The sequence below is a fragment of the Microcaecilia unicolor genome, chromosome 1 (assembly GCF_901765095.1).
Source record: "Microcaecilia unicolor chromosome 1, aMicUni1.1, whole genome shotgun sequence".
Classification (NCBI taxonomy): Eukaryota; Metazoa; Chordata; class Amphibia; order Gymnophiona; family Siphonopidae; genus Microcaecilia; species Microcaecilia unicolor.
In genome coordinates this window covers 652,110,373-652,123,361 of record NC_044031.1, presented here as the reverse complement: position 1 = coordinate 652,123,361, position 12,989 = coordinate 652,110,373, and the positions used below count along the sequence as shown (strand labels likewise).

The 12,989-nt window shown below is 41.9% G+C and overlaps 1 protein-coding gene across 1 annotated transcript in view; it reads right to left on the bottom strand.

Moving 5' to 3' along the window:
* Window positions 1-5,943, bottom strand: part of LOC115456748 (glutathione S-transferase P-like) — a 38,304-nt gene extending 32,361 nt beyond the window's left edge. Inside the window, exon 1 of the mRNA XM_030186021.1 lies at window positions 5,818-5,943. Within this exon, the coding sequence (XP_030041881.1) occupies window position 5,818 (1 nt within the window). The 5' untranslated portion in view covers window positions 5,819-5,943. The remainder of the gene's footprint in view (window positions 1-5,817) is intronic.
* Between the last annotated feature and the right edge of the window lie 7,046 nt (window positions 5,944-12,989).

Below are 12,989 nucleotides of genomic sequence, written 5' to 3'. Positions count from 1 at the left end.
AAAACTCTCCTATCAACCCTGTGTCCTAATGGCCAGCACTCAGATTGTTTTGCTTTGTCAAATTGTCTGTCACTGATGTCTCTGAGGTCAGTGAGTGCCTGCCTAGCAGACCACTTCCTGCAGGCACGGTCCCAGGCACATCCTGTTGGAGGTGAGAATTATTACATAGGACAAATGCCAGCAAATTTTCATTCAAATAATCTCACATTCAAAGTTAGTTTGTGGGTTAATAGAACTGCAATAACATATTCAACATTCAAATGTGGAACTACATTTATACCTTTTACTTTTTATATTTCTTTCAACAGAATCACCTAAAAAGGCAGAAAGGAACCCTTTCAGATGAGTATTTAAATTGTCTTTTATCAGAATCACATGTTTGTTGTTATTCTCCTTTCCTGGCTATTGATTTAAGAATTTGAGTCTTTGTGTGTATTATTGATGTTTTTGCAGGGATCTCGCTGGAACCAGAACACTTTAGACCAGGTCAGGTAAGTATGAATTTTTTTTATATCTGATGTTCTTTTCCCTCTTTTCCCTTAAAATGTTGTTAAAAAATATATGTCTTTCAACATCCTTTGCAAATGTCATTTAGCTGTAGTTGAATTGATGTGGATGATTTCTTTCTTGCGTTGGAGCTCAGCCGGAAACCCTTCAGAGGATAACTCACAGATTTCTTCTTCCTAAACCTCACATTAATGAAATCAAATAGGAGGCAAAACCCTGACTACCTAATGATTCTGCTTCTTCCTCTGGGACATTTAAGGAATAGTAATACTGTGGCTTAATTACTAATCAAAATAAACTTAACAAAACATCCTTTTCTCTCAAACCTGTGCTTCACTGTTTCTCCCTATTCTAAAAAGAGTAGGCAGCCGTGTGTCCACTTAGTACCTTAGCATACAGACTCTCATTCAACCTTTCAAAACCTTAAATTCCATATAACTTAACCATTCCATTCACTTTATGCAGGGACATACCTCTTTTCCACTCAAAACCAAATTAAATTTGGTTTAAAATTTCTCTCTGCTTTCTCTTAGGACAGCTCTCACTCACCCAAAACACATCAGTTTTCCCCAATTGGATTCAGCAATACAGCTATGTCAAGGGGCTGTCTGTTTATTTAGTTACTCACTTTTCAGCCCAAATCACTTCATTATCAGTACCAAGGTTCTTTTATTCCTTCCTCCCCAAAATGGTAATTCACTTTCTATTTTTTGAAATCCAGTTCTATCACTGGAACAGCATTCACACTCACATCAGCTTACTTTCAATATCAAAGTACCCTCTTTCAAACTGGCACACATAAGCCTGTGTCTTAATTGCTCTTCCTGTCACTTATTTCACTTTAAACTGAACAAATCTATACTTTTTCTCTTTTATATCACAGACACCCAGCATACGTTTTCTCTCACTCTCAGTGCTTCAGCCTTCTCTCCTCACAGCTCAGAAGTTTCCCTGACAACTCACCCCCCCCCCCTCCGAGAGGAACATCTGACGTCCCTCAACCAATCAGACTGTCAGATAAAGACTGTTTTTTTTTTCCTTTTTTTTTCTAGAATCTTGACTGTCTTAACTGAATCTCCATTTTGGATTTCCCTTTCTCCATAGAAATTAATGTAAAAATTACTATATATAGAATTTTAAAGTCAATTTTAACCTAACTTGTACCCAAAACACCAAGAAACATTTTATATTACAATCCCCACCTAATCATGGGTTATTCTTTTAAAAAACAAAACAAAACAATATTTAAGAAACATCTAACAATTTCTTCACCTAACTCTATTAAAAATTCCCAAACTAAATTTAAACCACTCCTGCACCTGCTCCGTCGAACTTAGAATTTTAAACCCCAAACTGGACCCTTAATTACGCCTCTACTTCAAAACTCCCACTTTAAGACATAAAACTAAATTTTAAACCCCCCAGAAATTATCATTCAATTCTCCAGAACCCCTAATTACCACCCCCCCAAAAGTTCAATTAACCCCTTGCTTTCCAAAGCCTAAACATCCAAAACACACAATTTAAAAATAAACTAAATAAAATCCTGGACCACAAGACCCCTTATCATGTTCCTGAGAAACTTCTCACCTGAAGACCACCAACAAATCTGGTCCCATGACAACTCAAAAAAAAACGGAGCTAAAACAAAAAAAACAACCCAAAAACCGTCAAATTTGCTGGAGCTCCTGTTAGGCCTCAAAAATCGAGCCCCTGGCTTCAGCCTAACCGGACCCAGAGACTACCCCAAGCGTGCACACGCCTACACTGATGCACCGCGCTAAGTGAACCAGACTAGCCACTCACCCTGCCACAACAATGCCTCAAACCCGAAGCCACATCACAGGCAGCCAGCACCAGTCACCAAAATCCCGAAACGGCCTCCACAGAGCCCCAGGTAAGAAAAAAAAAAATTAATATATTTCTTACCATATATTACACTAAATGCTAGAGATGCATCACGTATCGCTGTAAAATAGCCTAAAAGCTAAGTACTAATGCTAAACGTTCTGTAATGCATATTATAAAGAAACTGAAACTAAGAATATATATAAAATCATTTTGATATCAAAATAAGGATTAATAGTAAAAAGTAGTAAAAAGAGTAAAAAAAACAGTAAAAGAACTGGATTGATGAGGATTGCAGTATCGCCCTAATAAGTATGCATTGCTCATTGAATCGTTCAGCCAAAATGGAGGCGGATATGCTAATCTGACAGATCCTGTTATGATGTTCCGATCCTATTGACCTGTGTAATATAAGATATAGTGTGAAGAAGTTGAGTATAATGAGAACTATAATGTTGAGTATAATGAGAACTATAATGCGACACAATGTAACCAAAGACCATAACGGACACTATCTGACTCTTCTTCCCCCTTTCCCTCTCTAACTTCCCCCAACGCACTGGCCATACATGTAACCACCTTAAATCTACCTCATTCTACTACAATATCACTTTAAATTCATTCATATCATGTATTTGTTCAGACCGTAATCGGCTAACACCGTTAATGGTTATATGTAAGCCACATTGAGCCTGCAAAAGATAGGAAAATGTGGGATACAAATGTAACAAATGTAACTAATTGTTAATGAGCTCCCTTCAATTCTTAAAATGGTGTATAGAAATATATGGGCATCTCTAACATTTAGCACGTGCTTATTTTTAAGATGTGCTTAAAACGCTAGTACGCCTTTGTAAAAGGACACCAAGTGCCGCTGAAAATAACCAGTTAGTAATGAACTGAAAACCTGCTATTTTGGGGGTGTTCTGGGGGGGGGGGCAGAGTTGCCACTTGACCAGCCAGGGTAACCGTATAAATAGGACCATATAAAACTTAGTCCTATCTTTATGCAGATCCCATAGCTGATTAAGTGCTACATTTTGCTGACGCCTTCGGGCCATGCTGGGTGTTTGGCCTTTTTTTCTGAACGGAGCTATTTGGACAGTCTCCATCTGAATATCATTGTGACCCCCTGAGGCAGGCGTTGTATTGCGCAAAAACACGGATTGTGTTGGATCCTGCTGTACAAACACTGAATAAAGCATCTTTTTAGCACCAGTTCCTGTGGTTGAGTGTCCATTGCCTGTCCTCTACGCTGATTTGGTTGGACTTTCTACATGAAGGTGTTCCCTGTTTGTTCCTTTTGCCTAAGTGCTGAATATCACACTTAACTGGCTATGTGTTAGCCTGCTCCGCAAACCCGGAAGTTCAATGCTGCTGCCTGGACATGACCTGGTAGTAAATTTCCAAGTTAACACTGGTGGTGGTTCGCAAAACGCTGATCGTTGCCAACTGAATATCAGGCCCTTTATAAATTTGATGTAGTTTTCTCTGATTTGACGTATGTGGTTTATATTTTTGCTTGTACACTCCTGGGTAACTTGCTAGTTTATTGTTAACGCATGTCATCTAGATCTAAATGGTGAGTAGACAACTGAGAAATGTTGAGAATAGAACAAAGTATAGAGCCCTCTCAACTGGAGGCCTTTATAATAGCCAGACAATGATTGGGAGATGACTACTATCTAGAACTCAACAATATAAGTAAATCTGCTATACGTCCAAATTTTCTATTAGATTTGATGATGTTTTCCTTTTTTTTTTTCCTTTGTTCTCCACCTATCTAGGCACTCTTGGATCCATATAGTGGACTTTTGTGAAGTTAAAAGACATAAATTTCCTTTTTTTTCTTTTCTCTTTTAGAGAATAATGTTACTTAACTGAACTTTTCTGAACAAGTGTTTTGCTTGTATTTTTTCCCTCCCTTGTTCCTTCTCACCCAGTACTTCCCTTGTCCTTTATTGTCTGTCTGCCTTATTTTTAGATGGTAAGCTCTTTTGAGCAGGGACTGTCTCTCTCTACGTTGGATGTTCAGCGCTGCTTGCGTCTGGTAGTGCTATACAAATGTAAATGATAATAATAATATAATTGAAACTAATAAAAATAAAATGTAAAAAAAAAAAGAACAGAGTATACAATAAGAGATGAAAGACTCAGGCTCTGCTGAGAAGGAGGAAGAAGTCACCTGCTCGCACATTACAGAGGAAGTAACAGTAGAACTGAAAATCTTAAGAGATAGCAGGAGCTGTATGATACAGTGGGAAGGTTAATACAAACATTAAGCTCCTTATACCCCCGGATTCTATTAATGGTGTGCAAGTTTCAGCATGAAAAATTACACGCTATATTGAGATGCATGTGCAACTAAAGTGGAGGAGTAGCCTAGTGGTTACAGCACTGGTCTTCCAGAGGTGGCTGGTTCAAATCCCACTGCTGCTCCTTGTGATCTTGTGCAAAGCCATTTAACCCTTCATTGCCTCAGGTACAAACTTAGATTATGAGCCCTCCTGGCACATGGAAATACCCAGTGTACCTAAATGTAATTCACCTTGCCCTACTACTGAAAAAGGTGTGAGCAAAATCCAAATAAATTATTTGAGATTCTGTTGCTACTATTTGAGATTCTACATGGAATGTTGCCATTCCACTAGCAACATTCCATGTAGAAGCCTGCCCTTGCAGATCACCAACACGGCCAAGCAGGCTTCTGTTTCTGTGAGTCTGACGTGCAGGACGTCAGACTCACAGAAACAGAAGCCTGCGTGGCCGCATCGCTGAACTGCAAGGGCAGGCTTCTACGTGAAATGTTGCTAGTGGAGGAGTAGCCTAGTGGTTAGTGCAGTGGAACATCAAACGTTGCTACTACTTGAGATTCCGTTGCTACTATTTGAGCTACTATTTGAGATTCTACATGGAATGTTGGTAAGTGGAGGAGTGGCTGAGTGGTTAGAGCACTGGTCTTGCACTCCAGAGGTGGCTGGTTTAAATCCCACTGCTGCTCCTTGTGATCTTGTGCAAAGCCATTTAACCCTTCATTGCCTCAGGTACAAACTTAGATTATGAGCCCTCCTGGCACAGGGAAAATACCCAGTGTACCTAAATGTAATTCACCTTGAGCTACTACTGAAAAAGTTGTGAGTAAAATCCAGATAAATAAATAAACTAAACTGTCAAAGATCAAAGCGGTGTACAATGTCAAATCAATAAGTTAAAAATAAGAAAGAAATTCCTTTAAAACAGGAAAGTACTCAATCATCTTAAGGAGCAGAGTGGCATACACACGATAACAATAATACTATAATATATATATTTTTAAAACTCTGCGGAGATGTGCTGCAAGACAGGGTACAAACTGTGCACCAGACACCACCTGGGGGAGGGGTATAATATTAAAGGCCAGATGAAAAAATCGGTTGTAAAGCCTTGAAGAATTGTAAGCAAGGTGGAAGAGAGTTCACTTACTGTTGCTGAGAGATCTTGGGTTTGGGGTGCTTGCTTGGAGTGAAATTAACACTGCTCCAGCTGATGATTTTAAACCATTACTAATTCCCAGTGAGACTGCTTGTACGCCCAGGGAAGGACGAGCAAAGTAAACACAACCTAGTCCTGTTTTTCTTGTTTCAGCACATGTGTAAAGGTAAATGCAACCTAGCCCAGTTTTTCTTGTTTCAGCACAGGTGTAACTTGGATCACGTTCTACAAATGCATTGCCTGATCGGTTTTGTGTAAATTTATAGACTGAACAATACTCATTTTTGAGGTACTTTGTCCATGGATGGGGGTCTGTATGTGCACTGGCTCCCCATCCGTGGGGTCCGGGTGTTCTGTCCTCTGACAAACTTGCACTAGTTTATAATGTGACCCTAAAATGTGTTTAATGCTTTTACTGTTATTTTCTCTTCTAAGGATTTTCATTGCTGCAGTTCTCACTGCAAACATACGTGAGCAATGCATTGTGTGTAATGTAGTTCACAGGCAATGCAGCCACACTTGCCTGTCTGTTTAAGAACTGGTACTATTGGTTTATGCTGCTGCCTAGACCTCCTCTCTTTCTCAGCCAAGCTTGGCTCCTTTGTCTACCTGCTATCATTTCCTGGTCATTCTTACTATCTCTGTCCTGAGAGGTCAGCCAGGTATGACCTTTGCCTCCAATCGAGGCTGTGCTCTAGGACCACCCTTGCTACCTGATGACACTCTGTCCCCATTGGTCTCTTTACCCCCTCTTCCCTGGATCTGCGTGAGCCTTCTTGGCCTCTCTGCCTCTTCCTGCATGAGGCATTCTCCATCTTGCTTCAGACAGCACTTGTCCTGCTAAACTCCCTGGAACGAACTTGGTTTTTTACCTTGAATATATCTTCCTAATGAGATATTGCACTCTCCAGTCACCCAGCTCTGAGCTACTTCTACTTGTTCAACTATTTCTCACCTCTGCAATAAAGCTGTCTCTCTTCAGATTTCTACCTCCAACCACTGATACAGCTCTCAGAATTACGGAGTCTCTGTGCCCTGGGGCAACACTTCTGAACATCTGACTGTGAGTAAATTATCTGTGTTTATTCAAAAAAGGAAACTTCAGAAAATAAAGAGACTTCAGGTGTGTGCTGGTGTGCCAAGGTTATACTTCAAGATATTGAGACTTTACAGTTAACAAGTCTTAAGAGGCTTGACACCAGGATGGGGTTCCTTCTTCACTTATTTTATAAAGAGTAGACAATGAGCACTGGAGGTTGTTCACCCCTGGCATAGAGTAGTTGGATGTCTTCTTTAATACCTGCATCTGATGAGCAGATGTCATCTGGAAGACTGACTGAGTCTCAGTATTAGATATTGGGGGATGGGTTGAGGTGCATGAGGAAAATGAACCTGAGGAGGGAGTGAGTAGAATGAGTCAGACAAAGGAGAGGGAGATAATAAATTGGGAAGGAGTAGTGGATAAGACGTGGGTGGGTGAAATGGAGAGCTAAGGTTCAAAGGAGAGCTAAGGTTCAAATTCAGACAACTTTGTTGACCTGACAGTTTTTCATGTGTTGCCAAAGTACAGTTATACATTAAGAAGGTCATTTTAGAACAGGGCAGCTTGGCTGGGGAGGCATGTCAGCACTTAAATTGTGCCTATTTTGTAAAGATAACGTATGCTGCTATGTGCCTTTAAAAATAGCTTCCCCAGTTACTCCTGCTCTAAGGCGCTAAAATTGTGTATGTCTGATTGTGACCCGCTTTGGTTAAAATCGGGATATACATGTGAAAAATAAATAAATATGTGTACAGGTGAATTTTATTAATACATGCAATAAATGCTGATCCCACTTCCCTTCTCCAGCCCCAGGAACACCTGCACATATACCATCTAAAACAGAGGTTCTCAACCTTTCTTCTGTTGTGACACACCTAAAAGATAATGTTCACATGCTTGACACACTGAACACTACAATTCACAGCTGAACAAAGAAAAAAACCCTATATATATCATACAGATGCAATGGTGGCGACTGCCGGGGTGGAGGAGAGGTGCCTGCCACAGGTCTGCAGCATTTCTAGTTGGGGCTGATGACAGGAGCAGAGTCTAGTTATGGAGATTAAGTATTAGACTTCCTGGTTTTCAACTCTCCCCAACCCACCACACATATGTTAAGAAAAGCACAAGAGTGCTGTCTGTCAAATTGTGGTGACGCACTGGTTAGAAACATAGAAACATGACGGCAGATAAAGGCCATATGAGCCATCCAGTCTGCAACCTCTAACTCTTCCTTTTCCTAAGCGATCCCACAAGCTTATTCCATGCCTTTTTAAGTTCTGGAACAGTCCTCGACTCCACAACCTCCACCGGGAGGCCATTCCATGCCTCCACCACCCTTTCTGTGAAATAATACTTCCTTAGATTACTCCTAAGCCTATTCCCTCTTAACTTTGACATATGCCCCCTCATTCCCGAGCTCTCCTTCATTTGAAAAAGGCTCTCTTCCTGTACATAAATGCCCTTCAGATATTTAAACGTCTCTATCATGTCTCCTCTCTCCCTCCTCTCTTCCAGCGTAAACATGTTGAGGTTCATAAGCCTGTCCCTATAATTTTTGCGTTCAAGACCACTCACTAATTTGGAGCCACCCTCTGGACCGACTCCATTCTGTTTATATCTTTCTGTAGGTGCGGTCTCCAGAACTGCACGCAGTATTCCAAATGGGGCCTCACTTGAGAACCACTGATCTAAAAGCAAGTGCTATGGGGTCAATTTTCAAAAGGCTTAGGTCTGAAGGTTACATCTGCAGCTGATGAATCATTATATGTACATCCATGTTTGGTAAATGTAGGGATGAAGACTACGTTGCAGCCCTGTTGTATCCACTGTAGAGGCTGTGAGATAATGCATTTTGACATAGGCATCCCTGGGTTATTTGGACAGTGGATAACAAATGAGTCCTATAAGTATTAAGATGCACACACGTTTTTATTCAACTTTAAAGTCTAAAAATGAATTATAATCAAAAGGCACCCAGGGTTTACTTAAAACCAGTATAATCCCTAACTGGTTCTCATGGGCAGATGATGAAGTCAGCAGAATGTTTAGATAGAAGCTGTCACCACATCTCAAAAAAGATATAGTGGAATTAGAAAAGGTGCAGAGAAGGGCGATGAAAATGATAAAGGGGATGGGACGACTTCCCTATGAGGAAAGGCTAAAGCGGCTAGGGCTCTTCAGCTTGGAGAAAAGGTGGCTGAGGGGAGATATGATAGAGGTCTATAAAATAACTAGTGGAGTTGAATGGGTAGATGTGAAGCGTCTGTTTATGCTTTCCAAAAATATTAGGACTAGGGGGCATGCGATGAAGCTACAATGTAGTAAATTTAAAACGAGTCAGAGAAAATGCTTCTTCACTCAATGTGTAATTGGGCTCTGGAATTCGTTGCCAGAAAATGTGGTAGGGGCGGTTAGCTTAGCGGAGTTTAAAAAAGGTTTGGACGGCTTCCTAAAGGAAAAGTCCATAGACCATTATTAAATGGACTTGGGGAAAATCCACTATTTCTGGGATAAGCAGTATAAAATGTTTTGTACTTTTTTGGGATCTTGTCAGGTATTTGTGACTTGGATTGGCCACTGTTGGAAACAGGATGCTGGGCTTGATGGACCTTTGGTCTTTCCCAGTATGGCAATACTTATGACATTGGTCCCATTGAAACCTGAGATGTCACTGCAGTGATCTCATATGCAGCCTGGCTGGTGGTACTACATGGACTGTGGCAACCATGTGACCTAAAAGACACAAAGCAGCCCTGGCTCTTACTGACCCTGCTTGGGAAAGGTCATGGGCCAGGGTTTTACTCACAAAGTATTCTACACCTCAATTCCCTGTGATCTCTCTTTTAATTCCCTACACCCTGTTGCCTCTTCAAGAGACTGAGCACCCTTTATAGAATAGTGCTTAGCATGGATTCCCATGCCCAACTTTGGACACAAGGACTTACACCAACTGAAACCTGATGTATATCATGGCACACAAGTTGGGCGCACATCCCCTGTATGCTGTAATACTGTGTGTTCAATTCTGGTTGTCGTATCTCAAACAAGAAATAGCGGAATTAGAAAAGGTTCAAAGAAGAGCAACCAAAATGATAAAGGGGATAGACCTCCTCTTGTATGAGGAAAGGCTAAAGAGGTTAGGGCTCTTCAGTTTGGAAAAGAGATGGATGAGGGGAGATATGATTGAGGTCTACAAAATCCTGAGTGGCGTAGAACGAGTAGAAGTATATCAATTTTTTACTCATTCCAAAAGACTAGGGGACACTCAAGGAAGTTACATGGAAATACTTTTAAAACAAATAGGAGGAAATATTTTTTCACTCAACAAATAGTTAAGCTCTGAAACTCATTGCCGGAGGATGTGGTAACAGCGGTTACTGTATCTGGGTTTAAAAAAGGTTTAGATAGGTTCCTGGAGGAAAAGTCCATAGTCTGCTATTGAGATAGACATGGGAAGCAACTGCTTGTCCTAGGATTTGTAGTATGGAGTGTTGCCACGATTTGGGTTTCTGCCAGGTACTTGTGACCTGGCTTGGCCACTGTTTGGAAAACAGGATACTGGGCTAGATGGACCACTGGTCTGACCCAGTATGGCTACTCTTATGTTCTTATGTTATGTTCTTATGTTCAAATATTTTGAATGCCCTGTCCCGCCTATGCTCCTCTCGAACCTGGGAGTTCGAGGTAGGGTGGTGAGTTGGCAGACGGCTTGTTAATCAATTAAGTTACATGTGCATCTGTGGATTGCATCCAAATTTGAGTGACCTTTATAGAATCCAGGGGAAAGTGTTCATCTTTCTCTCACACAGCCAGGCTGACTTTATTTAGCCAGAGGCAAAAAGGAAAGTGAAACAGGGAGAGGGGGAAACTAAACCAGAAACATAAAGGGGGAGAAGGTAGAACTACAATGGGTTCTAAACTCCTTCCCTGCCTCCTCTCTCTGGTGGCCTAGGCTTCCTTCCTTGTAAGCAGTTCATTTTTCCCCACAAACAGCCCCTAGATTTCTACAATGCTTTCTTTATGGGAACACCCAGTCACTATCCTCCCTCTAGCAGGCAGTGGGTGCAGTCCGCCCCGGGTGCACGCCGCTGGGGGGGTGCCGCACGCGCCTGTCCTCCGTTTGTTCCATGCTTCTTCTCTGCCCCAGAACAGGCGTGCACCCGGGGGGGTTCTTTCGCAGGGGGGTGTCCTTTCGCCAGGGGGGGGTCGCGCTGCATCCGGGGGGGCACTGCACCCGGGGGGCGGGGCGCATCGGCGATCCGCCCTGGGTGTCAGCCCCCCTAGGAATGCCACTGCTAGCAGGGTCTACTACTACTACTACTTATCATTTCTATAGCACTACTAGACGTACGCAGTGCTGTACACCAGGACTGCTCCTTCCTCCAAGGTTTGTTGGGGTGGCTGGCTGTCAGCAGAGACACCAAGTTACCCAGTTCCAGGCTGGAGATTTTGGGACAGTACTGGTTTTGAATTTATATCCCAAAGCAATGTGGGATTTGTAGTGCTTGATCCTGTCCACGGAAATCCATGCTGCAGATCCCATAATGCACCACGCTGGGGTAGCCAGAAATCCAGGACTGTCTCAAAATCTCCAGCCTGGAACTAGGTAACTTGGCATCTCTGTGTCAGAAAGCTCATTTCCTCCTCCTCCTTCCTTTACTTCTCTCCCTGGAATGACTTGGCTCCCTTTAAGTTCCTGCAGGCAGAGTTTGAGGACTCAACCCTCCCTCCCTAATCATTTTCCACACACCAGCTCCTCCCATGTTTTTTTCCCCCCAGGACAGCCACATCATGTTTTTCTCACTGTCCAATATGTTTGTTTTTGCCACACTGCTCTTTCCAAACAGTTTTCATTTTGTCATTGCCTTTCTTGATCCCTTTTTATATCTAATAACTGTATTTTGTCAGTAAACGTATGGAACTTGACATATCACTTAAATTCCTATTCTAAGGAGCCAGATACAAATTAAAAGTGATGACAGTACTGAAGGAGCAGACGCCTTTCAGAAAGTTTACTGTCCCAAGCCACATAATGGGACTGTAAGTTCACAGCCTACACCACTTTATGAAATACTAAACATGGATTTCTACACTGCAGAGAACCAGCAAGCTGCCTGTATAAAGTTAGCTGAAGAGACACTATTTCTCATTTTAACTGTCAACTGAGAATGTACTTGTCTGAAGACCTTGAAACAATGCTGCAGCAACCAACATCAAGCTTGTGTAGGTAAAACAAAATTGCTTACCTATACTATATTATACTATACTATACTAGAAGCTTGTAGCCCACCAAATCCCTTTAGAAAAGGTGCAAGACGGGTAACATAGGGAGACCTGAGGCATACACAATGGTACAAATGCCTTTATGAAGAGATTTTCCCTAGGCGGTGTACAGCAGGTACAGTTTTGCATAACAAAATTGTAATATGTAATTTATCTTTAAAATCAAGCATTGTACCGGAAGATTCGATGGTGGCCAATGTAACACCATTTTTAAAAAAAGGTTCCAGAGGAGATCTAGGAAATTATAGACCGGTGAGCCTGATGTCGGTGCCAGGCAAAATGGTAGAGACTATTATAAAGAACAGAATTATAGAGCATATTCAAAAGCATGGATTAATGAGACAAAGCCAACATGGATTTAGTAAAATCTTGCCTCACTAATCTAATACATTTCTTTGACGGGGTGAATGAACTTGTGGATAAAGGTGAGCCAGTTGATATTGTGTATTTGGATCAGGGGCATAGCCAGACAACAGATTTTGGGTGGGCCTAGGCAAGAAGTGGGTGGGCACCAAGCGTTCTCCCTCCCCCCCCCCCCACTACCAACACAAAAAAAATATCTCAGCTGGCGGGAAAACACTTCTTTCTACCTTGGCAGTCTGCAGCAGGCTTATGCTGAAAACTGAGCATGTGCAGGTGCCAGTATCATGGAGAGTAGTGTTTTCGTTACCATCAGGGGGAAGTCTTCAGCTGGCGGAGCTTGGGATCCCCACCAGCTATTGCTAAACATGTGCTACTGATGGGTGGCCCTGAGCCCTAAAATGGGTGGACCCAGGCCCACCTGTGGCTACGCCACTGATTTGGATTTTCAAAAGGCGTTTGACAAAGTGCCTCA